We start from the raw sequence: 26857 nt of genomic DNA on the forward strand, positions 1-26857 counted from the left end.
CAACATCGTCAGCGGGGTTTAGTCGTCCCTAAGCAGATCTGAGGCTATATCGCCAATTAATGGTGATGTTCATTTTATTCCGAATCCACATTATCATCATCATCAAGATTTGAAAGTTGTGACACACGACACCCATAAAACGCCGATAAAGGCCCCCTGGGCATAGTCATGATATTCTTGGAAGAGTGTTCAAGGTCGTGTTTGAATTTAACTAAGAAAAGGAATGTCATCGCCGTGCTCTCCTTTAGAAGGAGCTTCCGCGAGGTCAACTGATGGTCAGTGACCACCACACTGGATAGACGGAAATCATCTCACAAGAAAAATGCGTTTGAGGATTAAGAAATCACTCTACCACAGATCCGTCAGAGATCAATGAAACTCTTTATACATCGACATGTATATGGTGTCATCAATTAATTTTTAAAAAATGATGAATTAGTGCACTGGCGCCTCTAAGTCAGGTACTTTAGGGCAATTACACTGACTGTAATACATGTACACATGTATATCGTATATGGGAATCAAAATCACGGTAAGTTGAGAAGCTATTAACCCACTTATAGTTGGCACCAGTTGTGCAAGAGCTGATGGATTGTGCTGTGGATAGTAGGGAACAATTTTTCTGAACTCCATGCGCCCCTTTGGCCGCATCATTTCTAAAATACCTCAACAACATGAACAAATGCGACTTATTTGGGAAGGGGGGGGGGGGGTTGAGGGATGGGTCCCACAGGACGGAAATCATACTTAAGGAGATACAAGGCTAGTAAGTAACAGAACTGACTTCGTCATCGACCGTTACTAGGCGTAACAGGATGATCACCGGGATCACTAGAATTTTACGGTCTAGGTGACGCGTATGTAATCTGTAATATAATCCTTCTCATATGGCCCCCTATTAATTAATTAACTGTTAATGAATTAACGATTAGGGTTTTATTAATTGATATTGAATATCAGTGAAATATGGCGGAACTGCGTAGTTGCACTGTTCGACTGGCAATGGGCAGCGAACAATAATTATTTGAGCGATCGCTTTCTTTTTGCCAATGATTTTTTTCGGATAAAAAATGTAGTTTATTTATCGAATCTGCGCGTGAAAATATTGTACATGTAGTTTACAGTATTGGGAAACTTGCCATAATTTTAACTACTTGCCAGATGTCATACATTTCTTGGTCAGAAGCCAATGCCATTTACAAGTGGGATGAGTGCTAACGGTTGGCCTGAATACACACTTACGCCACACAGAAATTATAAGCGTAATATATTTGCAGTATAGTTAATTCATCACCTTACATGTATGAATTTTAAATATTCCAATAAAACTTTTATGAATTCATTTTTTTTATCTTGATAAAAAATTAAAACAGCGTACGATCTTCAATATTTCACTCTCTTTTCTAAATAATGCAGAAGACCCTTTGAAATGATTTTTTCGGTCACAACTCATTTTCTATCCAAAAACGGACACATGTGGCTATCTCATTTACGTATGTGTACAATTTGCGCTTTTGAGCCTGGCATTCTTGGATGAAAAAAGGGATTCACAAAAGATTTATATAGAGAGATATTTGAATGTAATACAACTTTTTAACAGGCCTGTACGTGTATACAGGCCTAAACACTTCGATAAAACTGCCCACACAAAATATTTTATTCATGAAATCGTTTCAAAATGGCTCATAAATAGAGGCCTGTTGGCGATTTGCCGCAACAACAACACATGTTCAATTACATTGTTGTTTATTTTTAGGCCTGCTTATATATATGCCATCTTTTTAAATAACCATGAGTCAGTTTTTGGCACAGGTCCTCCGCTATATAAAAAGTTATTGGCAAAATAATTATAAAAATCATTCGCCTCGTGCTACCTATTCAAAGCTAAGGCCCGCGTACACTGATATATAAACGTCCCTTGGGTTATGTCAAACACTGCCATCATATATATCATATCAAACCAAGTTTGCAAAGCGGGTTTTTTTAACATTATTACAGAGCAAATCCGATTTAAAAAAGTAAGATATAAACTGGAATTTTCTTATAATCGTTTTTTTGGGGCGATCGGCATGGGTGGTTGTTATGGGACCCCATGGCAATCAACCCCAATTTAATGCACGGGAGAATTATGACTACATGTATCAATAGCGCAAAAATGAAGATTTCCGCGCCAATACTATCTCAATTTATTAAGAAAATAAAGTTACACATTTGTTATCTTATCAAATTTTTAAAAAGATAACATTTCAAATCAAATGTACCAAACCCAGATGTGTAATATGGCGATTGTTAGTAATGGCCGGGAAAACCCGAACGCCGAAAAGTTGGTGGATGGTATCACAAGCAATGGGTAAGACCTAAATACGTTCAAGTTTCGGAAATGTTTTTGTAAAAATTGCCAAGTCACTATACTTAACCAGGAAGAAACAAAACGAACAATCCAAATTCATTCGTATATAAGTGACGCAATTATAAAAAAGGGAAAAAAATTGATCATTTCTGCTAATTTCATGACCAAGTAATTAAGAAAAATATCTATAAATAATTTTCGTCGAATTTTGGCTGAAACAGCTTTATAATGTTAGTTTCTTTTGAAGCTATTGTCATGTGATTCATCTCCAAGTGATCACGCGAACTTTCCTGGTCTAAATTACTGCGCAATAACTTGGCATCGAACCGAGCTGAAGGAGAACATGTTCTTTGTGAAAGAGATATAGTGGAGGCTGTCAACAAAAGGTGCATGCCCGCCAAAATTGCCGACCGGGTGCCAAGAAATCTGCGTCAATAGAGAAGGTCTAGGTCATTAAAGGAAATGTTTTAGATATTCTTGAGATATGTATTGTTCTTGAGGTATATATACACACCTTAAGATGTTTAATATTAGTACTTAATGATTTATTTCCGACACTGAAAAGAGTTGGAATATATAGGGCCCAAACCACTAACACCAGAGACAGCGGAGATGATGTATTTTAGCCCGCGGATACGATACTGAATGTAAAGGCCTGCTAACATTGGAGGAGATAAAGAAATTGAGCTATGCAGGCCATGTGGCATGTCGAAAAATGAAGAATATAGAAATTTTTGGTCACTGTCATTTCGAATTTTGACCGATAGAATGGACATTCATGATGCGCATGTTATTAAGGGATGTGGGTCATGTTTTGAATATTGTTTTGAAATCATGGATGCGTTGTTGATAAAAATAAGAGACGAAGGGAAAAGAGATCATAACACATATTTCATGATCAAAAATCATCTGGGTATTCAAGTCTTTTAGTTTCGTTCATTAAGAATTTGGGAAAGATGAAGACATCCAGTCGATCTTGAAAAGGAATCATAATCTTCCTTTCTTCTCAGTTTTGAAAGGCGAACCAAAAATATATCGTTCGTACAGACGAAAAGAATGATTGGTGTGGCATATTTGCATTGTCTTCATCTTGTGTTCGGATCACATGGGGCGTAAAGGCACATGGTTATGAGTCACTCCCGTACCGGTCTGTACGAGGCAAAGCAAAGCACAGGATCAGGATAGTGAAACCGCATAGTAAAACGTTTCGGATCAATAACGTAAACGATAAGAGGAAATAGTCAATTCTTACCTCAGTTGTGGCCAAGCTGGGCTTTTATATCAATCCTAGATCCTGTTCCTAAAGAGTTCCACGAAAGACTACCGGGAAAATACAGGAAAGTTATCTTTACAACCATCAGTGGATCATTTTTGCCGATACTTGGACTTGGATCCGGTTAGTGGTTGGTAGTTCGTGGTATGCGCATGCACCACTCCTCACCGCCCACACACGCGCGGTTATGAATGGGCTCTTGACTAACAATCTTGGCACGTTTGAAAACGGCTAACTTCTGTGGCGCGAAAAACTTCTTGTGTCATATTGGGTTTTTTATTGCGAAAGAATGACTATGCAATTTAGCTGCTGTTGCAAGAGCCTGAGCGTGTCTTTATTAGATTAGGAAATTATTGCATTCATATTGCGTAGAAATAGTTATGAGTCATATATAAATTACGGAAAATTATATCAGGTATATACATGATGTGTAGTCGACTGCCATCTGCTCAGTTGTGTGAGTGGTTTCAGCAAGATTGCATATGTCGGTTTTATGAATCAATGGATGATAGCCAATCAGATGAGCGGATTTAATGCGCATGCTTGAATACGATTTCCTGGAATTGAGTCAATGAACGCTCGATAGTATCGTACTACAAAGGCGCAATAATGAGGAAGGCACTTTATTATTGGCAACGAATGTATGTGACGCATGTGTTATTGGGTCAGATTTTCACCTGCTCTATTTCTGCTTGTTTCAATATGCAACAATGTGGCATTGAGCCAAGGAGTTTTTTTCGTCACGGCAAGGTGCCAAATATAACAAGCATGTATATGTATTAAAATACATATTTTATCATGCCAGACGTTATTGTAAAAAAACAGGTATTGAACATGCCAATGACACATCCACAGCAATTCTGTGCTCTGTGGTGAGTCTTGTCATTGATATTGACCAAATCATTTATAATAAAAATTGAGTTAACCCTTGGCCGTACTCTATCCACATGCCCAGGCCGGCGGCAACGCGTTTCTTCCGCTTTGTCTAATAAGAATGTCCTGGTTGTACATGTATGTTGGCAATGTGGAAAAAGAAAGGAGCGATTTATCATTACACAATGCATCAAACCATCAACATTCCAACAAATTATGCAGGGACATCTGGTTGGTGCTGCGCCACATGTTTGATACATTCAAAACAGTATACAGATCCCAAACCGTCTGTCCAAACCTAAACGTCTTGGCGACTGACACCTTTTGATCGGACGTGATGACGTCATTTTCAGAGTAGCAAATCAAGTGTGGGAATAGTATTCTTGCTACAGAAGTATGAAAATGATAATTACCACCATCAGCAGTGTATAGGCCTAATGCTGCCACCACAGATCAGCATAAAAGATAGGGTGCGAGTTTTTGGTGATTTAGTAGTTCGTCTACCCGTGTTTGTGTGTAACATAGGTTAATCAATTTAATTTGCATAAAAAACTTATTTGCAACTACATGTAGGTGGTCGAACAGGTTGTATGATATTGATATAGAAATGGGGGATAAAAAACATAAAAAAGCATGCAGTCGCAATACCAATAGTGTAGGTAAAGAATTCGAATGCCGTGTTCAAACCCCACGGATATTTCGTTTTCTTTTTCGAGGATTAGTGTCAACTCAACAATGGTTTGGAATGTTCACCCCCACCATTCCAAGGATTCTGCACTCAACCGCTGTTTAATCATGACATTCATAAGCTAGGCGACATACGCGTGGGTTCATTTGACCCTCATGATAAGGGACACTATTATGTAATTACAAATGGAGACGATTTCTGAAAAAATACCTGCATCTGTCTTCTTTTCATTGAGATTATTCTCTTAAGTGCGCTGTGACAATGTTACGAACAGGTGGGGCAGGTGAAAACGAAGGACACTAACTTGACGGAAAAAAACGACTGCACGGGCTTTGTACCACAGGGCAAATGCCTCTCCAGCTCAGCATTGGAGGTAAAATCTAGGTGACCGAATATTTCTTGAATTGGTCGTCAATCAAGTAACAAGGCCATGATACAGTCATGTAGGCTTACGTCGCGTTACTTTGTAGGCCTAGTGTACATGATTCCAAGAATTGGTAAAGACTTAGGAACTTAAGAAATATAAAAAATCGTTTTCGTCTTTTCAAAGAGTGGCCAAACAGATTTCACAGTCAGTGCCATAAAAACTACCACAGTAGTAAAACATCACTCTGAAATACATGTTCATGTATGTAGATGTATTTTTACTAATTAAGTGTGGAGAAAGACCTGAACGATGGGAGTTATCGTCCATAATCTAAGGCCGTCACCACGGCTACAGTTTTTACCACGAGTTGAAATTAAAGCATCCACTAACCGTTCGAAAATGCATCAAATTGAGGTAATCGACATTGTATATGGTTACAAGTAACTTGGTGTCATAACGTCGTGGGCCCCGTTGCTCATCATTCGGCGTTAGCAGTAAAGCTGGCGTTCGTCTCTAATACCAGTTGCGCAACTGGGCTCGCCTTGTATAAGTACATGTATCAACATTGGAATAGGCGGAGAGTTCTGTTTGAACTGACTTGAGCTGTTTTCAATAATGTTGGTAAATTTGCATTATATCTTTCAACATGATGTCTATTGAGAAGCATGTCATGATGTATGTAGACTGCATCTTAGGTGTCTCCAATCCAATATAAACAGAGCGCGTGGGCGGAGGCCTGCCAGTTTCGCACCACAAGAATGTAATCTGTGCCAAATAACGGCGTGTTATTTTAGAAGTGTTTTGAAGACTTTTGAGGTACTTGAAGAATCCTTTGTTGGAGAACGTGACAGTCATTCCGATGTGATAGTGAGGACAATATACTCCGCAGAACTTTGGCTATACGAATATGAACTCATCCCGGGTAGCTTGCTGCAGCTTTTTTACAGCAGGTCCCGTTTACGCATTCGGTGTGGACAGAATATAAAGCATTCCCACAACACCACAAAAACGTTCGATGAGAGTAAACACTCTGCAGCAAGCATATCAATTCCTCAGCAAGCCGAGCAACATCAACGTGTTTGAACCTTTTTTCAAATTGAAAAGTTTGTGTCGTGGAGATGACAAATTTTTAACATGATGATAGTAATACCACCAATGTCCGGTTTGTGAGCAAAACGAATTTTCTTACCAACCGTTCCTATTTTTTTCCAACCGGGGATTTAAAAATGCTAAAAATCTCACTGGTTCTAGATCATACACTTTCGGACGTTGCCCCCTCGACGAATCGCGAGATCCGGTCGGCCACAAATATGGCTTCGATAACAACTGGGAGAGGAAGTTTCAGTCATGAAAAGCACATTACAAGCCTTCATTTAGATATCCGGAGCGAATTGAAGTCTTTATCTTGTAATTCAAGGTTGTTACACGTGATACCTGGCTGCAGTAATTAGCGGCGGTGGACTGGAGGATCGTGAAGGGGAACTTGCACCGATTTGCCTTCATGATTACGAAGAAGATGCACCATGATCATCAGTAGAAGCGAAGGCCGCCAAATTTTTTTATCATCCTCTAAAACTGATTGCGTTCCCATTCGATTAGACGGCCGTTTGCTTACACTTTTTGATGCACACCGCAGTGACCCCTATTATTTGACCACGGCAAGAAATTGTTACATGCAGACAGATGACGTCATGACATCACCTAACAGTAGGCGTACCGGCAGCAGCGAGTGATTGTCATATATTTTGTCAATTTTCTCACCAGAAGATACTACATGTACATACGAGTAAGGTACGTTCTTTCTTATTCCACGCAGATTCTCCATGGCTTATCGACAAACGGCCGGCCTTTAGTAGGCATAATTGCCTTCCGTTATTGACCAGGACCCGAGATGTATACAGGAACACCAGGGTCACCAATCCCACAGAACATCAACTGTAAAAGGACTCTGAGATGAAAACAATGTATCAGCTGCACACAATCACTTTTTCCAAAATGAGTCTTCGACGAGAAGTTTTGTTACTGTACGTAAATTAAGATGGCAGCACTATAATTTCGTGGTTGAGCACGTGTTGGGAATTATGTTACTCCGGTATGACAGGGACACCACACCCAATTAGTGTAGTAGTGTTGATTATAAACACAGGCCGGGTTTTAAAGGTCTGTCTCCCGAGCTATAAATCAAAAAGCAATCTGTTATTTATTGAATAATGCATGAAGGAGTTGAGCTAGCTAAAGAAAAAGGGGGAACTAGCGCTTTCAAACTGGGCTCAATTCGCCGCCCTCCCTCTCTGTCTGGACGTATCAGAATCGAAGCGTCGAATTTACCTTGAAGCGGTTGCTAGCACAACTTGTCGCTTAAAGGCATAGTTTCATTGCCCACCTTAACTTGCCTATTCAGAAGGCGTGTCATGTTGCCATGGACGCTAGCACACATCTTGATACGTTGCTCTTTTGTTGACTGCCCATTTATTTGCAATAAGTTTAAAAAACTATACCAATACCAAATCCAATCTTGTTATTCAATAAATTTAATCTCAATAAAAATTGTAATGATTTTTATCAGTTTCATTTGTTTTCATTACCATTTGGGTAATATAAATCAAAGCTATGCAGTGCACTATTTTCTCATAGCGCGCATGGACAAATGATATATGTGAAGTGGTGTGACGTGGAAACTAGCAACGCCTGACATGCCTGACACAAACTTTCGGATTATGGCATTCTCTGGCTGATTTATCCCTATTTTTGTAAGTAACTTTTGAAACGTCTTTTTTTCGATTTGTATCTAGGTTCAATATGGCTTTTGCTGTTAAGTTTTTTTACCTTTCTTCTGCACTAAATTGATATATATATATAGCTATCTGAGCATGCTTTAATAGGCCTACTGCTCTGGGCACACCACTTTAACGACCTGCTGTGCGCTCTCTGCGCTAATGAACCCCTAAACCTGTCGTGGCCCTCATGTCCGGTACGGGGTGCGGGATTAATGTATGTGGCGCTTTAGTGTGTCCCCAACAGAACACAGTGTGTGTTATAAATAGATAAGGGGTTTCAACAGAAGTAGAGCCCTTAAGTTAAAAAACGGTGTCATCCCATTTCGCCAGTTTTCCACTTCGCCAGTTTCCCACTTCGCCATTTTCCCATTTCGCTATATTTTCTTTCATTTTTCTTGGCATTTAAAAGAGTATTTTGTAAACTGCAGGAGGTCCTCAGTCATGATAATCTAAATGGACTATCTCAACTTTTCCTCTTTTGCAGGTTTAAAGAGTGAGCGCAAACTGCCAATATGAATAATTGTGACATAATAGTGAGCAATTACTCTTGTAGCCATCTGGGGACTTTCTTGCCCTTGATCAATGAATACACGTGGGCCAAGGAGGTGCGTGCCGCTCTCTATCTACTTGGATTACTATGGTGCTTCTTCGGTGTGGCGATAGTCGCTGACGTCTTCATGTGTGCCATTGAAAAAATCACGAGTAAGACAACGACACTTAAAATGGCATCGCCAGAATCTTCGTCAGGATTTGAGGAAATCGAGATTAAAGTATGGAATAACACTGTAGCAAATTTAACACTGATGGCACTAGGATCAAGTGCGCCGGAAATCTTGATGTCCATATTTGAAGTCATCATGAATGACTTCAAAGCGGGCGATTTAGGACCGGGTACAATTGTCGGTTCTGCTGCATTTAACTTGTTGGTTATAGTCGGGGTGTGTATAATCAGTATACCATCGCCAGAAATCCGCAGTATCAAACAAATCAAAGTATTCGGAGTCACCGCATTCTTCTCTGTTTTTGCGTACGTTTGGTTGATCATCGTCTTGTTAGTCAGTTCTCCTGATTACGTCGAACTCTGGGAGGCTATCGTAACACTACTGTTCTTCCCAGTTCTGGTCATAATTGCGTACATGGTTGACAAGGACTACTGCGCCAAGAAGAAAGACGAGGAAGGCAGCATGATGATGACAGAAAAGAGACGTAAGTATAATTATCACCACATTGAAGTCGATTCAAAAGTTTGCTTTGTTTTCCTTCATTAAAGTCTTCTGGTTTTCTTTTCAGAAATGACCTCCTATATATTTGTTGCAAGATGACATGTGTTAAGTCCTGCAAATTTTACAACTTCAGAGGCAATCTTTCACATTCCAATCACATGCGGAGATCCATGATGACGTCATAACACATGCTGGGATATTTTAAACCAGATTAAAAAAAATATTGTCCCTTCATGTTCTTGACAATCGCATAGAAAATATGCTGTTGAACGCACTAATCTGTCAAGCAGAAAGAAGCTCACAATTATTTGATATTGGATTATAGTCCAGTCAATTTAACCTAAATTTTACAAAGACCACCAGCATGGTCTATTAGTGCAACAGTTATAAAACCACTTGTATCTTTCTGAGCTTGGTCCACTTATGAACTTTTCTAAAAAGGTTTTTGGAGTGGAACATCTTTAATATCTTGGGTGACAACTTTGCTTAGGTGTGTGTATCCTTATGAATTATGTTATTATAAAACCGTTCAATTACCAGTAACCATTGAATTAGCGTAATGTGCAGCCTGACATGTATTATATGAAGTATATGCTGTTATGAGCACTGCACAAAAATGTAAATGGTGTGAAATGTACGTATTCATAATACTTCTGTGCCCAAAGCAGTTTGTCAAAGGATATTAATAATCATACGGTATTGAAGAAATAAACCTATTTTAAGGAGCACAGGTACATGTACATGCACAAAGCTTTAAGTACACTGTTGATGAAGTCAGTATTTGTCTCTCAGTTCGGGTCGTAGACAGGTCATCACGCTTTCGTCTTGGGAAAACAAATGAGAAAACAACTCAGAATAAAAACTTGAAAACCAACACAAAATCAGAACACAGCGCGAAATCAGTTTTGGTACATCCGGTCACAATGACAACAGCAAAGACGTTGATGGGCTCGTTACCATGTTACCGTCATTATCGGATCAGAAATTATTGTGCGGTTCTTCAGTTATTGATTTTTGAAAATTTTGCATTTTAAAAGTGAACTTCAGCTGTTACCATGGTTGCCAAATGCTTTTATATTATCTAAATTGATATACCATGGCCCGCAATATATACCCACCGGAAATTTTTGTGGTTGGTGAAAATGAGGGGAGAAATTTTAAAGTGTGTTGATAATGATTATGAAAATGTGTCTGTGGGTTAACCCAGTCATCCTTGGTCACAGGGATGACGGATTTTCTGCAGTGATCATGCAGATGGGTAATTTTTGTTGCATGCAATAATTATTGCAGGTTGCCTCACTAGTAGATATTGCCTGTTTCGAAGATGCTTTCAAAGCCAGCTTTCTCATTCCTTCCAGATTGCAGTCCTCTTTCTGTACAACACTGGGTATCTGACCAGAAGTTTACCATCCAGGGCCTGAAATGATAAGGACTGGTGCTTCCTGTGGCTTTTAGTCAAGCTTGCTTATTGCTTTCAGATTCCAACGAGGGATTGCAATCAATCTCTTCAGGAAAGGTTGCACCCATGAATGGGCCCACGGATGATCTAGTCATAGGGGCTGATCAAAATTATGGTACAGTAGTCTTACTGTCACAGTGTGGAAAGAGTGTTACCACAAAGGTCTACGTGTTAGTTTTGTGCAGCTGTCAACATGAACTCTACCCCCCCTCCCTCCCTTGGTCAGCGGTTGACGCCGATTCGTCAATATTTCTATAACATACATGCAACAACAAATGTCGTGCCTTTCATTCCCATCAGAGCAGAAATTATTGAAATCATGGCCACCACATTTTAAGGCCAAGGGTGGAATATGTGTCGAGTGTCTGTTCGGGGGGGGGGGGGGGAGGTAAATAGTTCTTGTTGACCGCTGCATTTTATAGTGGTTTTACTTTGCTTGATAGGATAAAAGCAAAACAAATGATGTGGTTATATGACAAATAACCAATACATGAAAGGTTCTTCAAGATTTTTTGATATTTTTGTAATCCAGGGGTATCATGCAAAGGGGTTTGAATGTATTTTTTATCACTGAATATTGCGTATTTTAGTAAAAAACCTGAAAATGATGGATCAAAAACGATCAGATTCGTGAAAATAGAAGTTTGTAGTAGTTGTATTTTGTGGGTTTTTTGCTGTCTCATGCACTTTTTGTCACCTCCCATGTGTTACATACATTCAACACAGAATCTACCCAGTCACGAACTGTTGAGTAAACACCATAATCTATCACACTTCAGTCTTCAGTTTAAGATGTTAGCAGACTTATGGTGCTTTATTCTAATTGTTAGGTTAGATACATGTACACGTGTTGTAAAAATCAAACCTTTTTCCTAATAGTTTTTCATTGTTCCCCCTGACTCAGTGTTTCAGTGTTCCTCCTGACTGCCACTCGACATGCATTTCTATAAAATATTCAGTGTTCCTCCTAACTGTGGCTGATAAATCATAGAGTTGTTTCAATGCTCCTCCTGACTGAAGCTGAGCATTTCCATTGTGACCATCCAGACCAAAATGGGTAGTCGAGAACACTTTAGAGGACATAATTCCAAACTTGGACCATAAAACATTCCATCGGACCATAATCTTCGTGGTTAATGGGTTTTTCTATTAGAAAAAGTTAGCCCACCAGACCAAATATATCCTACCACCGGACCATTTTAGTTAACTATAGCCCCAACAAATCTGAATTTAGCACCTGATCAAAAGAAATTTTAGTGGAGAACTTTGCCTCCCTCCCTAACGATTGGTGAGGTCCTACTATGGAATGGATATTCCTGTGTGTGATCGACCACAACGCCTTGTAATCGACTGTACAAGTGTATATCGATGTTCTCACGGGGACATTTCACAAAGTGTGGTTGATCAATAAGCTTTTTAAAAGCCCTATACTAGCCGTTTGTTAAATATTGTAAATTTGTATTTGAATATGGACTGAACAAAATTAAATGACAACATTGCCGTTGTTTAGAAAGATCCATTTTTTAGCAAATTTGCATTCATGATATTGATAAATTGCATTACGATACGGCAGTGTGTGTGTTCACTACATTTCTGTTTTCCTGAGCCACCAGTGAACATTACCCGTTTAATACATGGGTCTCCATAATATAATCCTGTCACCAATACAATATTGACTATTGCCAACAATAGAAATAACTGAGGTGATTAGTCTATATTTATGCATTATGATAGACTTGTAGTTGGGATACATGTAATCTTTGATAACTTCGTGTATGGAATTCATTTATGTTAGACATTCATTGAAATATTTCATTGTAGCATTTTACTCCATGTGGCGAGCAAGGTCTCTGGGTTGATTTTTAGGACAAATTTATTGATTTGGCTTTTCATTGCTTTGCTCCTAAAATCAGTAAGTCTTCATGTTGGCCCCAAAGTGATATGCCTACACAAACTTTCAACTTTCCATCACTGATGGCCAGTCTCTTTAAAAGTCAACATAATAAACGTGACATTTTCTCAGGATTTTGCAATCAATGGACGACTATGGCTGCCGCTACACGTTGCTAGTTGCCACAAGGGTAGGCATGGTTTTGTCAAGTGATGTAAGCAAAAAGACGAATTCGATTGCAACTGTGGCTGTAATCCTGAGCTGTGTCACTCATCGGATATTGGCGACCTTTGTAAATTGTACATCAAAGATCAGTCTTTGACAGCTGACAAAAGCTCTCTCTCTTGCCAGTTGCAGGATTGAGATGGTTTTGACATTATTGACTTGTGTACTCATCTCCATGATCAATGTCACCTCTACCTAACAGTATCTCATATACAACGCTAATTAGCCTGATCTTTGTTTTACAAGCATGACTGATTACCCATTGGTTTGATTTGTTTTGGGACAGCAATTATATCAAAATGATAATTGTGCTAATTGCCCCTTCAGATTGCAATACGCAACCAGTCTAGCTCTATGTCACAATGTCAGGGGAACAAGGGGCCATTTGGTGATGGTAATTAGGTTACAGATGTGACCACAATTGATAGTTTGGTCAGGTTATCAGGCCAGGCACTTTGGAGACAACATCAGACAGGTCCAGAGTGAGGCCATGATATTGTAAACCCCTATATTTTTGCGATCCTAATATTTTCACCGATTTTTGACTGGGGGAAACGTGAACAATGGACATGGAGATAGTGCCCTGAGATTGTCAAATGTAACATACTGTGACGTTGTTGCTGTGAATACGTATCAACCGTATTTGGTAACTAACCAAGTTTATGTATGCTATTGTTTGTTGACTTCAAAGTTGATGGCGTTATTGGCAGTTACAGGGAGAAAGTAGGCATAAATAATGATATATTTCTACTTGCTCTACATGTTCGTCATGACACTAATTACCTGCTCTATTATTTACACTCTTCATCAAGTCATTACAAATTGACTTTGTGAGTTTCCATGGGGTCCGCCTGTATAACAGGATTTTCTCATTTGCGTAAAAGTGGCATATACTGTGGAAAACAGTGTTCTTAGGTACAGACGAATGAAAGAATGAATATTTGATCAATCAATAATTTCATAATGTTTTATCAATCACGCTAAGCATTATGCCTAATGACCAGCGAGGCTCGAATGCTTGGTTGGCATGATGTAGTGGTCTTTCGCTTCGAATCATTTTACATTCTTTCCAGATGATACAAAAATGCATTATTCCTACCTCTCTTCAGAGTCCTGCAAAATGTTTTAAAGAACCCTTTTTGTCACTGCTCCTTCAGTGTTTCTTTATTTCGTATCTTACAGCCGGTGCAAGTGGCACTATTGGTCTGTCCGGTGGTAAGGTCGATGCCGATACCATCAGATTGATCCTGAAGAGCATCGGAAAACATCCGGACCTCTCTGAAGAAGATGCAGCCAAACTTGCAGCAGCCATCGCGAGTGAGCATGAGTCCCACAGCCGCCTCTGGTACAGGATTCAAGCCACGAGGAGCATCACTGGCTCGAATAAGCTCACACCAGCATTGAACGAATTATTGACAGAGGTAAAAAGAGCGCTGTTTTGAAGTTAACTTCATCATCCTCATCATCATCAAGGCATGATGAGCAGGCTCTCCTGCATGGGTCTTTGCCTGAAAAACATTTTGGGTTCACAGGGAGTCGATCTCAGATCTCTTGAACTGAAATCCAACACGCTATATACCACTAAGCCATAAGGAATATCGCAAACCTCATAAAATGTTTGCTCTGTTGCTACATATAACTCTATAGTACCCTTGTTGACAAGAAGCGAGGAAAAGTTTTTGGAAACAACGTTCCTAACCATCATACCTTTAATTTTGAGGGGCCGCTACATTGGCTTCGTAATTGACTTAAAATGGGATATCATCCCATTCTTAGCACCAATTCTTCAAGTTTTAACACAGTCTTCGGTAATCTCGTTTGTACTTGAGCTTATTCCTGCCTATTATATTGTCAGCATTGCCACTTATATAAGAGCATGAACTCTGATAAAGACACTAGACCTACTTGATATCTTAGACTTGGGATTTAGGTCAAGTGTCCCTCCAGCATGTCCAATGGACTAATTACAATGATGTAATAAAAAAGAATTCTGTTGGCTCGAATGTTATCTGGAAAAAAATTAGGTATCGGAGGGTGGAGCACGGAGGAGGGAGGGGGCAAGACCCTCTAAGCACATTGCTCTTCTTGTGCAAGGTCAGTGGCTATTTAAGGGACCACCCTTGTGGTTGTTCTACCAGTACTGCTATAATTATAACTGCTTACACAGTTTGTACAGGTTGTATATTTTGTGGTACGGCTATCCAGAAATACAATTAGCTTTGCTCAGAAATTCTTTCTTGGCTAGGTAGGCTCTATGATTTAGAACCACTACTTGCCCTTGCCTTGACCCAAAAGCTCTGTTAAAAATAACCCTACATGTACTCGATTAGTTGATAAAAGTACTTGGGTCAACGAATCGTAGTCCATCATCAGACTCAAATAACATCATCGATCTCTGAAACAATTGGGCATCTTTTGGTTGGTCAGCTTTGATTAAGCAGCATGTCAAGAATGCTTGATATGAAAACATATCCAGCATTTCCAGTAGCCATGGACCTGGGTAAATTTGCAGAAAGGATGCACAAATATAAGAATATTGATTTCTCTTCCAGCTTTTGTACTTTTTATAGTGTTGACCTAATGGATGAGGGTTGATTTTAGAAGCATCTTTATTATGTACTAACTCATTTTAATACTGGTACTGTAAACTACGAAATCTTTCGTCAGAGTTTGATCTTTTGGTTCACCATATTCTCCCTCTGTTTTCAAGCTATACGAGAAAGCAAAGGAACGACAAGACACGGCAGCATCACGTGTCTCCATGGCTTCTATGTCCTCGATGGAGGTCGACGACCTTAGCCACGGCGGCGTCCGCTCAGTCATTGAGTTTGCTGCCACGTCGGTGGCAGTAATGGAGAAAGATGGCCACGTTAGGCTTACAATCCACAGATATGGACGCACAAATAACCGAGTTATAGTCAAGTGAGTTAATGATGAAATGTTTAAAGTACAGGTATGTTTTTCTTGCTCTGCTGGCTGAAAGTGCCCTCATCAATCTTCTGCAGCCTCTTACATTATGTCAGCAGAGCGCCAGGCCCTCGGGCCTTTTGTTAAGGAAGAAAATACATGTATGTTACTGATCTGGCTCTGACCTTTGTCCATACCGTGTGGTATGCCTGAAAGTTGTTGGGAAATAGTCAGCAGAAATGATCTTTTTCATGGATTTTAACTCCAACATGTCCATGACGAGATTGCCGTCTATATCGTTCAAAGCTTCTATTGGCATTCGCAATCAAACTGCTGGTTGCCATTCAATGGCTTCGCCTAGCACGAATCTAGTGCTCAACTTGATCATGCAAAAAAAACTCCGACTAATTTATCATCCACCAACAACAAAATGCCAGCTATGTATGATCATTGGTGTCATCATCCAAGTCTGCTTTACTGATCTGATTCTGTCATTCTGTTTTGTGGACTTACAACTGACAACCCAAGGTCAAATTGTTCAGCTTGTTTGCTTTGTCGATGAAATGATAACCATGATTTGATGGGAAAGTGCTCTTTATCTAACCCATCATGGTGGTTTTCTTTCTTCATTTCATAAAGTTGTTTTCTGTCCATTGTCTATTCAAACTGGTGAAGATTATGGTATTTTTTTCAGATTTGAGACGATTGATGGCACAGCAGAATCTAACTCTGATTACGTCCCGAAAAAGGAACTGCTTGTTTTTGAGAAAGAAGAGGTCGAGAAGAAAATAGACATTGAGATCATTGATGACAATGAATGGGAACCCGATGAGATGTTCTTTGCCAAGATCGCTGTCGATACAACCTCGGCAGACAGCAATAATATGGTGATTGGCCGACGATCTGTGTGTCAGGTGACCATTATTGACGATGACAGTAAGTTGAATCAATTTGAAACAAGATTCCTTGAAAAAATCTTTAAATCATCCTTCTTCATTTGTTTTTTGCCTAGTTTCCTATTGTAACCCATCGCCCATTCCTTATCTAGTTCTTTTCTATGATATTTGCCTGTTCTTATGTAAAACTGTCTATTCATCTGTTCCTTTTAGCAAAATAGTTCTCATATTTTGTCACATTTTCGATAAAATCAATTTTGAGGAGTCAACGTGTAAATGTTCGTGTTTACTTTATGATTGGCAATCTAATGTGGATCAACCAAAGAAATAATCGCCTTGAGTGATTTGTTTTTGTTAGAACGCCTCATGAGGCCTAACTTCATATTTGACTAGAGGTTGATCTTGATTATATCGTACAACCTTTAAGATTTGATAGAATTTTTTAGTCAAAAGCTGAAAATCCTTTGGCTGTGGTGGAGCTACACCACCAGTTGAAAAAAAACACCTCCAGTATTTCTGTATCCCACGCAGGTATTGGCAATCGGCTGTTGTATAGACAGAATCTATTTTCCGCTGCACCGTAGAAAGATATACGCATCGTTGTTTACTTGCGGACATCTCAACTCGTTCGGTACTCTTGGAACTCGATTTATTGAGGGGAGCATCTCAAACTGACAAATAGCTGAGATGCTACTCATGGAAGTAAATTTTGGAGGACCATCTCAGAATCAGCATCAACATAGAAATTGGAATCTAATTTTCTAAAGGGACCATCTCAGAAGCAATGTTGGGGAGAAAAACTGGCATGGAACTGAATCCCATGAAAACTGGGATCCTATGTAGTCCCCAAAGGGAGTACATAGGATAAAGCTCTTTGCTTTTTGAGACGCTGTAATCGTTCACACTCCAAGGCGCACTGGAAGTGTATGTAACTGGTAGCCTGGGAACCCGCTTATGATATATATAATGACCATCACGGAAGGCAATGATCAAGATGCCTTACTAAATGTAACTGAGTATGAAGAGCCTGATTTTAGCTTCAACCGTTGCAAATGGGTCAAATTCGCAAGGGGTTGTTTTTACTGATAATATAAAACTCTCATAGTATTTTATCATCATACAAAGTAAGCCTGAAAAGTGGTTTAGACTATGCAGTTTTGGGAGATAGCAAATTTTTTTCGATGTTGGGCCGACCCATGTTATCAGTAGCAGTATTGGTACATCACCTTTGGCAGCTACCAGCCTATAATCAACGACTGTAAACGATATTCTGCCGCGCAGCATGGTTGTGCAGAACCTGGCAGCTCATCCTTCAGATTCTACCCATGCTACAATGAATTGGTTTCCACCCGGCTAGAACCACGCAGGAATGTCTTATCATTACCGATAGTTAGTTTGCTATTAACTATCTTTAGTATACCTGAGCCCCGGACCTGAACGGGCCTGGGTTATTTTCCAACCTGGTATACTTTAACTGCGGGCCACGCCTTAAATTTTTCTTTAACGCTTTTCACTTAATATTCTTTTGACAAACTATAGTACCAGGTAGGTTGCAGAATGGTACATAGCGCAGTATTATCTGCAAATGTTTGCATCATGTGTTTTGCTAGAAGTCGCACTTGTTAAGTCAATATTTAACATTGTTTTTGTCATTTTTGTTTGAAATTTTCACAAGATCGATTTCATGGAGGGCACCCATTATACCAGTACAGCTCAACAGCTGGTATGACTGGGTCATGTTTTGTTCAGTAAAGAATACAGTCCTGGTGCAAGCGTGAACATACGGTATTCTGGAGATAGGATAGACCTAATCTCCGGAGAGGCCATCAATGTCGTCATCACTCATTCCATGAGTGAGTGTAAACATTTTACTGAAATATACCTTGTGGACTATGAAAGATATGGATGAAAGCAAAGATAAGACGAATATGTTTTTGATAGAAAGCAATTTTATGCACAAAATATAATTTTAGCGTTACATATTGGGCAGTGAACCACCAACACTAGCACATAGTGAAATTCTTGTCTTGGTCGTAATGTGTTCTGATTGGACATGTAAAAAGTTTGTCTCATGTGGTGTGTCATTGGAAGGTCTGTTGAAGTATATTTTTGTTGTGTTTCACACACTTCTAAGTTTGTTAAGACCTCACAGATGGCTTGATGTGTGTTGACATACTTGGCATGAAGGCCATTGGCGATTGTTACATAGATAGAATGAACTGTTCAGGCCTTCTAGGTAAAGTTTATACTAGTACTACAGGGTGGCTCAGAATTATTTCCCCTTGCACAATAGAATTCTATTGTGTATCCATTGCGTGAGGGAAAATAATTCTGGGCCATCCTGTAGAAGACATGCATTTGGGGGGAAATCTACTCACCTTTGAGGCCATAATGTTGTTTGAGTGTAATTTGACCATGAAGCCATTATGTGACCTTTACATGACAGAAAAAGTCTTGCCTTTTAAACATGAAGGAAGGTGGTTGTGAATAATAAGACTCATATTATTGCAAGTGGAAATTCCAGAATGATTTTAAGTGAATGCATTGCAATTGCAAACAGCAATGTTTGTTGCAGATAGCTGCACAACAATTGCATATGTCATGGAACAAACGTCTGGCGAGAAGGCAGAAGTGCGTTTTATGTTTTAAAATTCTTTAAATGTGACCACAGGGAAATATATTAAATTGACAGAACTTTCATTATTCATGAAACTTCAGTGAAATAAGTGATATCAGGCATTTGACTATTCAACCATTTCCACCTCCGACACGTACGTGCTGGAAAAGTGAATGCGCAATTGATCGATCTTTTTGAGTAAATGGTTTCAGAAGAGGCACCAAGCAGCATGCATTAAAAAGTTTACAATTTAAACCTCGAACTGAATCCAGAATATTACAAACAGCCATGTACATAATATCTGGCCTGATGGTAATATTCAGAACCGGTCCTACATCAGTGAAACTACAGTAAATGATGTGGTAATGTCTCTGGAACATATAGTTTTGTTTGTATAATATTTATGTTGAATAATTAAGATTTTGTCTCTTCCCCCAGAACCTGGCATCCTTGAGTTCACCAAACCAAGTTACCTGTTCAAAGAGAGCTCTGGGAAGGCGTTGATCCCTATTCAGAGAACGATGGGCGCCGATGGGCGAATCGCGGTCAAATGGGCGACAGAGGACATGACGGCCCTGAACGGGCGCGACTTCATCGGGGGTGAAGGGGAGATAGTGTTTGAGCATGGGGAGGTCACCAAGATGTTGGAGATACCAATTAATGATGACCAGGTAAGAATTACAGTTCAGGTCAAAGGTAGCATCAATTTATTTTGTGAGTTACAGTATGCACAAAAATTAACCTAAAATGAATTAAGTCATGAACAAGTTAATATCGTCATGGTAAGTTGTTTGGCATTAGAATGATTTCTCTATCTGTTGTTTTTCCTTGCCTGTAGCATATTTCCTCTTAGAATTTTCAACCTAGGAGAATAAAAGGGTTTTGTTGCGGGACAGAATACTCATGAAGTGTCCTTTTGCAGGAAGCAGAAAAAGATGAGAACTTCAGGATCATTTTATCTGAGCCAACAAAGGGTGCTGAGTTGGGTCGGCTGAAGAGGACGGTGGTGACAATTGTGAATGATGACGGTAAGTGGAGGTTTTTGGTGGAAGGAAATGATACCGAACTGGAGGTACTGATCGTCTCACCGAACACCTTAAGTGATACCAGTCAAAGTAGAGTCTCTGGTTGAGTTTTTTTTTTGGCAAAATGACAGCTCCCCGCGATTGGTGTTTGATAAGACAACCCATATATCCAGTTCGGTATCAATTCCTTAATAATCAGAAGGTGACATCTTAATTTCTGTCTGTCGAATACCCAACTGTCTCTCGGTGTCGCAGACGATCATACACTACACAATGCCGTAGTGCAATTATCATGAATGCAACTTTGCTGAAACTAGGTATTGTATGTCTACACAATGGCAATGTTGAAATCTATATTCGGGACGCATTTACGCCATTGGAAATTTTAAAATTCAGTTACAAATTTCAAACTTTAAATGAAGGAGTTGGCCTTTAAAGCTGTTGAACTAAGGTGTCTGCATGGTTCTTTCTTGGAGATCTAAAAATATCCCATATCATGTTGGATAACACAAGTACGCACGCCAGTTGCTAACATTAATTGAATGAATAATTGACACTAATTGAATAAATTATCAACCTTTTATAACTTATATCTGCTTGTAGCTTTACACAGGTCTGGGTCGTCATGGAAATCTTTACCCCTTGCCTTCATCTATTGAATTTCATATTGATTTTACTGGCACATTCAAGAGCTTTTAATAAATCTTGCAAATCCACGAGGCCTTGGGTATTGTGTATTGTCTGATTGTTAAAGGCCTGCTCCGCTTGTTCAAAAATTTGGAAATCGAACTCGAATTTGATTTTTTTCTTCTAATTGTGTGGAGGTATTGAATTATGAACCTAATAAAGCATCATTGGATATTTTATGACGTGCTCCATGCAGCTGCTAGCTCAGGACATGTTGCTTGGAGGTAACAGATTCAGGGGTGGCTTTCAGGTTATGCGCTCCATGTGTTTTTCCGGAAAGAAGGCTTCAAATCGACCCTGCGGCGATGTCGGCCCAGGCGGTCCTATTCAGCCCGCTCTTCTTGCACTCCTGCTAAGCCCATTGGACCTTGTTGCTATTCGTAAAAATTATCATGCCTGATTTAAAACGAAATTTGACTAACTTCTCTCTTCTCAGAATTCAATGGTATTGTTAGTCGGCTTGTCAACACAACCAACATGAACCTGGACGCGATGAAGGTGGACCACACCACATGGGTAGAGCAGTTTCAGAATGCAATGAATGTGAACGGAGGTGACATCGAGACGGCATCGGGACTTGACTATTTCTTGCACTTTGTGACATTTGCGTGGAAGGTACGTTAACAATTACATCATGTTTTAGAAATGATTATGACTCTTCCCATAGGGCTGAAAGAGGATGACCTCTTGAACATTGTACCAGTTGAACATGTTGAACAACGACAAGATTTGTGTCCTTGAAAGACAAAGTCAATCTCCTTGATAGATACATGTAGGGCATCCTGCTTACAGAACACTCGCTAGAGAGGTTCAGTCTATGGAGAAGGTATTTACTCCTTTAACCCCTGCATCTTTGAATTGTTAATCAACACATTTTCCTTTTCAATTTCAGATTATCTTTGCCTTAATCCCTCCGCCTTCCATCTGGGGTGGCTGGCTCTGTTTCTTCATCTCCCTCATCTTCATCGGTATTCTCACCATCCTCATCGGCGACTTGGCCAGAATCTTTGGTTGTCTCGTCGGGCTTGAGGACGCCGTCACAGCCATAACGTTTGTCGCGATGGGTACAAGCCTTCCAGATCTATTCGCCAGTAAAAATGCTGCAACTCAGGAAAAATATGCTGACAACTCGATAGGGAACGTCACCGGAAGTAACTCGGTGAATGTGTTCCTTGGTTTGGGTATCCCTTGGGTTATCGCTGCTGCTTACTGGACTGCTCAGGTAAGGACAGACGCAACTTCTTTTTCTGTATTCTCTTATTGTAGCCACTAGTATAGTCAGAAGAGGATGCAGGGGAAGGGGCAAAGTGGCGGGCCACTTATTTGTGAATTGTTTCGATATTGGCCGAAACAATCACTTGGGCGACCTTCTCTTTCCAACAAACTTTGGTCAGAAATTTGAGGTTTTTCTGAAAGCTTGGTGAGAAACTCCCTCGATTCTTCACCACACCAATATACTCTTCAATGTCTTTTCAGGGCAAGACCTTCTACGTGCCGGCAGGTTCCGTTGCCTTCACCGTAGTCCTCTACACCATCTGCAGTCTTCTGTGTATCGGCCTCATACTGCTCCGGCGCTATCTTACAGTGTTTGGAAAGGGAGAACTCGGAGGAAACAATGTTATGAAATGGGTGTCTTTTGCCTTTCTAGTCACACTGTGGGTCCTGTATGTCTTACTTTCTGCCTTTAACTCATATAAAATCATCAATGTCAATTTATAAGTGTTTTTTTCATTGTAGATGAAGATGACATACACTTTGAGCGTTTAACTGGAAACTCATTTAGAATAATGGCCTGGTCATGCTTTAACTCGCAAGGTACATGTATCATCGATGTAACTTTCTATTTGTCAACCACTTTGCTACGTGACGTTCCATGGCGTGCCATGGTTCGCTACAGCTTTGTAAGGCGTCATTTGTGGCAATGATGTAACGTAATGCATTTTGTAAAGTATCATAGCACATTGCATCATGAAGTCATCGGACCAATATTTCGGTCCATTTTTAAGCATGGATTATGTTAAGTTACACATGTTATTATAACAAAAATAAAGAATTTGCAAAAATGTATGTGTCTCAATCATACATTTCATTAGTATGGAAATACATTATTTGTCTTGATGAAAATACAATAATTGCATTTTTACGGAATTTTCTACAGAATACATGTGTTACCAAGAACTTTTAGTCATTATTAAGTTTTGATATTACCTATTTATTTATTATTTGCATGACATTGTATTAACTGTATAGTCACCATTGTTTATTCAGTCCTTGCATACTGTAAAATGCCATATTTTCGTGGGCGACGCGAATTTTGTGAATAACCTAAATTTGCAACAACAACAACAACAACAATTCAATCGAAAAAGCGAAAGAAATTTCATGATCTGCCAAATCAAAGTAAAGATCATGAATTTTGTTTACGGTGACAAAAATATACTGATTGAGAAATTATGGTGGTTTACAGTAACTGCTCACAATTTTTTTTGTTGAATGTTTTGTATCCTGTGATAATCATCAAATAGCCTGCTTGGTTTTTCTTATTCAAAGTTTAAGAGCTAAATGACCATCTACAGTAGAACCTCTCTATTAGAGACACCCTTTGGACTGACAAATATCATCCTTAATTGAGTGGTGTCCAGATTACAGAGGTCAAATTCAATAGAAGTGACCAATTTTTGGACCAGATATGTCCTTAATAGAGAGAGTCCCTAATAAAGAGGTGTCCACTTAAGAAGGTTGTGATGTATATGTTAACAGCCTTGATTCTGTTACATTTTGTCAGACTTAAGTGTGGTTCTATTTTCTTTTTATATCAGTTATTTTTAACAGTGTGATGCTACACACGTAAGTTACAATTTAGTTGTGTTTTTTTTAGTAATCGGTGATAAAACAGTGTTCTCAAGTGGAAAACTGATAAATTTATTTTATCTTAAAATGAAGCTGGAAGCTGGGTTTTCCTCTATTTATCTACTGCTGTATTTAACTATGCACAAAATGAATTATTTTTATAAAAATTCAGAGGGAACTGTCAAACTACTCAAGTTTTACCACGCTAAGACTGTTTCTGAGTATTAGAGAAAAACTGGGATTATTCAAAATGTTGAATTAGGATAGACAATGGATTTGTGACTCCAACATGGCCGATTGTTTTGACATCATGTTCGAGATTCGGCCTTTGTATCGATTTTATATAACCTATGGAAGCGCTCTTAACTCATTTTGGATGCAATACTGTAAGTGTAAACCATGATTTTTTTGCAAGCGCTGTATTTCCACGAAATTTCAGAGTATGCTTTATCAATCAAGGTTCATAGACTTCATTTAAAACAGTGCTAAAAAGATCAATTGGGTGACTTTGCTAAATTCTGATAAAGCGATTGCTCGGTGATAAGATGGACCTGGATTACAGGTTGTGAGATGTGCACATTGTAAAGGCACTCTAGACCTATGTCTGGTCTCTGTACTGCAGTCACCTGCACATTCAAAGAGACATTTCAACTTAATCAATTGAAAATATAAATGTAAGATAGTAATGGGGGTACTGAGCCTATGTCCCTTTAGTCTTCTCCTTTTGTGGCGCAATCTACATGGAAGCTTATAGGATGAATCACTTTTAGCCTTGGTGTGGGTCGATATTGTTATTAGCGTACAGTGTTTGATCAGCCATGGCATAAACATAATGAGTCCATCTAATTGTGTAATGGCCTGAAGTACATTTCCTTGCCGACAATATCCGTTTTGCAGCCAATATTTACCAAGTTACTGGTCTTAAAAGGGAACTATAGGTACAGCATAGAGGGTCAAATTGGTGCTCTCTAGGTGACTGCGTTACGCTTGGTCATTTTAGGCAAGGTGAAAGTACTGATAGGCACAGGCCGAGCATCCAATCGAAGACCTTCCGATCACATCGCGGAAGCTGTTCCATGCTCTCCAATGTACTTCCTGATGTACTGTAAGATACAGGAGACACCTCTTGGCACCTTTGACTTACTCTGGACAGCCTTATTCCTGCCTTTAGTCTCCCTTTAAAATGTTAGAATCACTTTGCATGTATGAATATTGTAATATTTTAGCATAAAAAAGGGCGATGAATTTAAGTTGGACTGTTTTTACACAAATCCGTTTGAGGTTTGTGCCGCAGCTTTATCTGTAATTGCATGATTGCATGATTGTACATTTCAATAATAAGTAAGTGATTTTTACAGTAATAATTATTGCATGCCAGACAATTTTCTATATCATGCATGCGTTTATGCATGAGCAATTTCAAGTTTGTAGTTACAGGGAAAAATCTTCGTCATTTGACAAATTAGCATTGTTTTTAGATCCCAAGACCATCCACCATCGTGTGTCTCTTCTAGCTACCCAAGAAAACTTCTTCTTTTTGTGGTAAAAGATATACCAATGTACCTTTGTATGAACAATTTGTACAACTGTTATGTTGAAAGTAAAATACTTAAAAATCAATTGCTGATAAAAGCTGTGATTAGTAAACATTAAGAGGACCCACAGAAGCCAAACACGCTATTCATGAGAGACCCATTTGTATGGTTTTGCTAAGGCGCTGCCATCTAACCTAGAAACGTTGTTGGCATGGCCCTACCCTCCTGCATCGTCTCGTGATTTATTGTATGATACACCTTATTTGTTGTCAGAACTTCAGGATATATTCAGCTAAGGGACACTTTATATGCATAGATCTATGTCCCTATTGATCAGAAGGTGACATCTCAAAATATAGCTTGATGGGCATGACAGTCAAAGAGTTAAAGGTCTTGTGATTCTCCAAAGTCACAATGTTCTTTTCTAAAATAGTTTCTTTACCAAATACAGTGAATGTTACTTTATATTTGTATCCATACAATGTAACATAATCTTGGAATAAACATTTGGTAGTCAGATGAACAAATCACTATGTTAATTATGTCTTTCATCTTGACCGTCAACATTTTTACATTTTGTGCTACGGTTGTGACTGTCTCGTCCCTCTCAACAGTTCCCACAACACGGTATTGTAGCTAGGCTTGATTCTAACTGGTTGTGGTTGTCTTATCACTCTCATCACCACCTTAAAAAAGTAGTGGTAGAGCAGTCTGGCCCGATTTAGTCTGATTGCGACTATTCCCACTCTCTTCCAGTCTTGGCAACAGGTCGGAGAAGCCATGTTGGATTCTGTCAGGTTGTGACTGTCTCGTGCCACCTGCCGTTTTGACATCACGGTAGAGGTGCCTGGCTGGATTTGGTTTGTAAGCAGATGTCTCATCTCGCTCACCGGCTTGGCAACATGATAGTGCGGCCAGGTGTGATTTGGACTGATTGTGACTGTCTCATCTCATTCACCGTCTCAACAAAACAGTGCCGTCTCATCTTCTCTCTCATCGTATTTGCAACACGGTGGAGCTGCAGTCATTCCCGATTCGGTGTGGCTGTGACTCTCTGTCTCTCTCCGTTTCTGAACACGATTGAGCAGTCAGGTCAACTTTGGTCTCTATAAGATGTCTCATCTCGCTCAATGTATTGCCAAGACGGTGGTTCGTCCAATCCCGAGAAGGTCTGGTTGTGGACGATTCATCCTTCTCACCGTTTTGGCAACACG

At 39.5% G+C, this 26857-nt stretch overlaps 1 protein-coding gene across 2 annotated transcripts; it reads left to right on the forward strand.

Moving 5' to 3' along the window:
- The first annotated feature begins 8217 nt into the window (after positions 1–8217).
- Positions 8218–26170, forward strand: LOC135491386 (sodium/calcium exchanger 3-like). Of its 2 annotated transcripts, XM_064777224.1 has the most exons (11): positions 8218–8301; positions 8813–9534; positions 11030–11125; positions 14309–14547; positions 15837–16048; positions 16728–16969; positions 19985–20217; positions 20469–20574; positions 21695–21873; positions 22151–22480; positions 22735–26170. In XM_064777224.1, exons 2-11 carry the CDS (start codon positions 8841–8843, stop codon positions 22975–22977), a joined length of 2574 nt encoding a protein of 857 aa, XP_064633294.1. In that variant the 5' UTR covers positions 8218–8301; positions 8813–8840; the 3' UTR covers positions 22978–26170. The 2 variants fall into 2 exon arrangements, with proteins under 2 accessions (XP_064633294.1, XP_064633303.1); XM_064777233.1 differs by lacking the exon at positions 11030–11125.
- Positions 26171–26857: the final 687 nt, after the last annotated feature.

Source organism: Lineus longissimus, chromosome 1, assembly GCF_910592395.1.
Source record: "Lineus longissimus chromosome 1, tnLinLong1.2, whole genome shotgun sequence".
Taxonomy (NCBI): Eukaryota; Metazoa; Nemertea; class Pilidiophora; order Heteronemertea; family Lineidae; genus Lineus; species Lineus longissimus.

Bases quoted from the DNA above. Each gene is read 5' to 3' on its own strand.
- LOC135491386 (XM_064777224.1), top strand. From the start codon at position 8,841: ATGAATAATTGTGACATAATAGTGAGCAATTACTCTTGTAGCCATCTG. The intron at 20,575-21,694 runs GTAAGTGGAGGT...CTCTCTTCTCAG, and splicing joins GACAATTGTGAATGATGACG to AATTCAATGGTATTGTTAGT. The intron at 21,874-22,150 runs GTACGTTAACAA...TTTCAATTTCAG, and splicing joins TTGTGACATTTGCGTGGAAG to ATTATCTTTGCCTTAATCCC.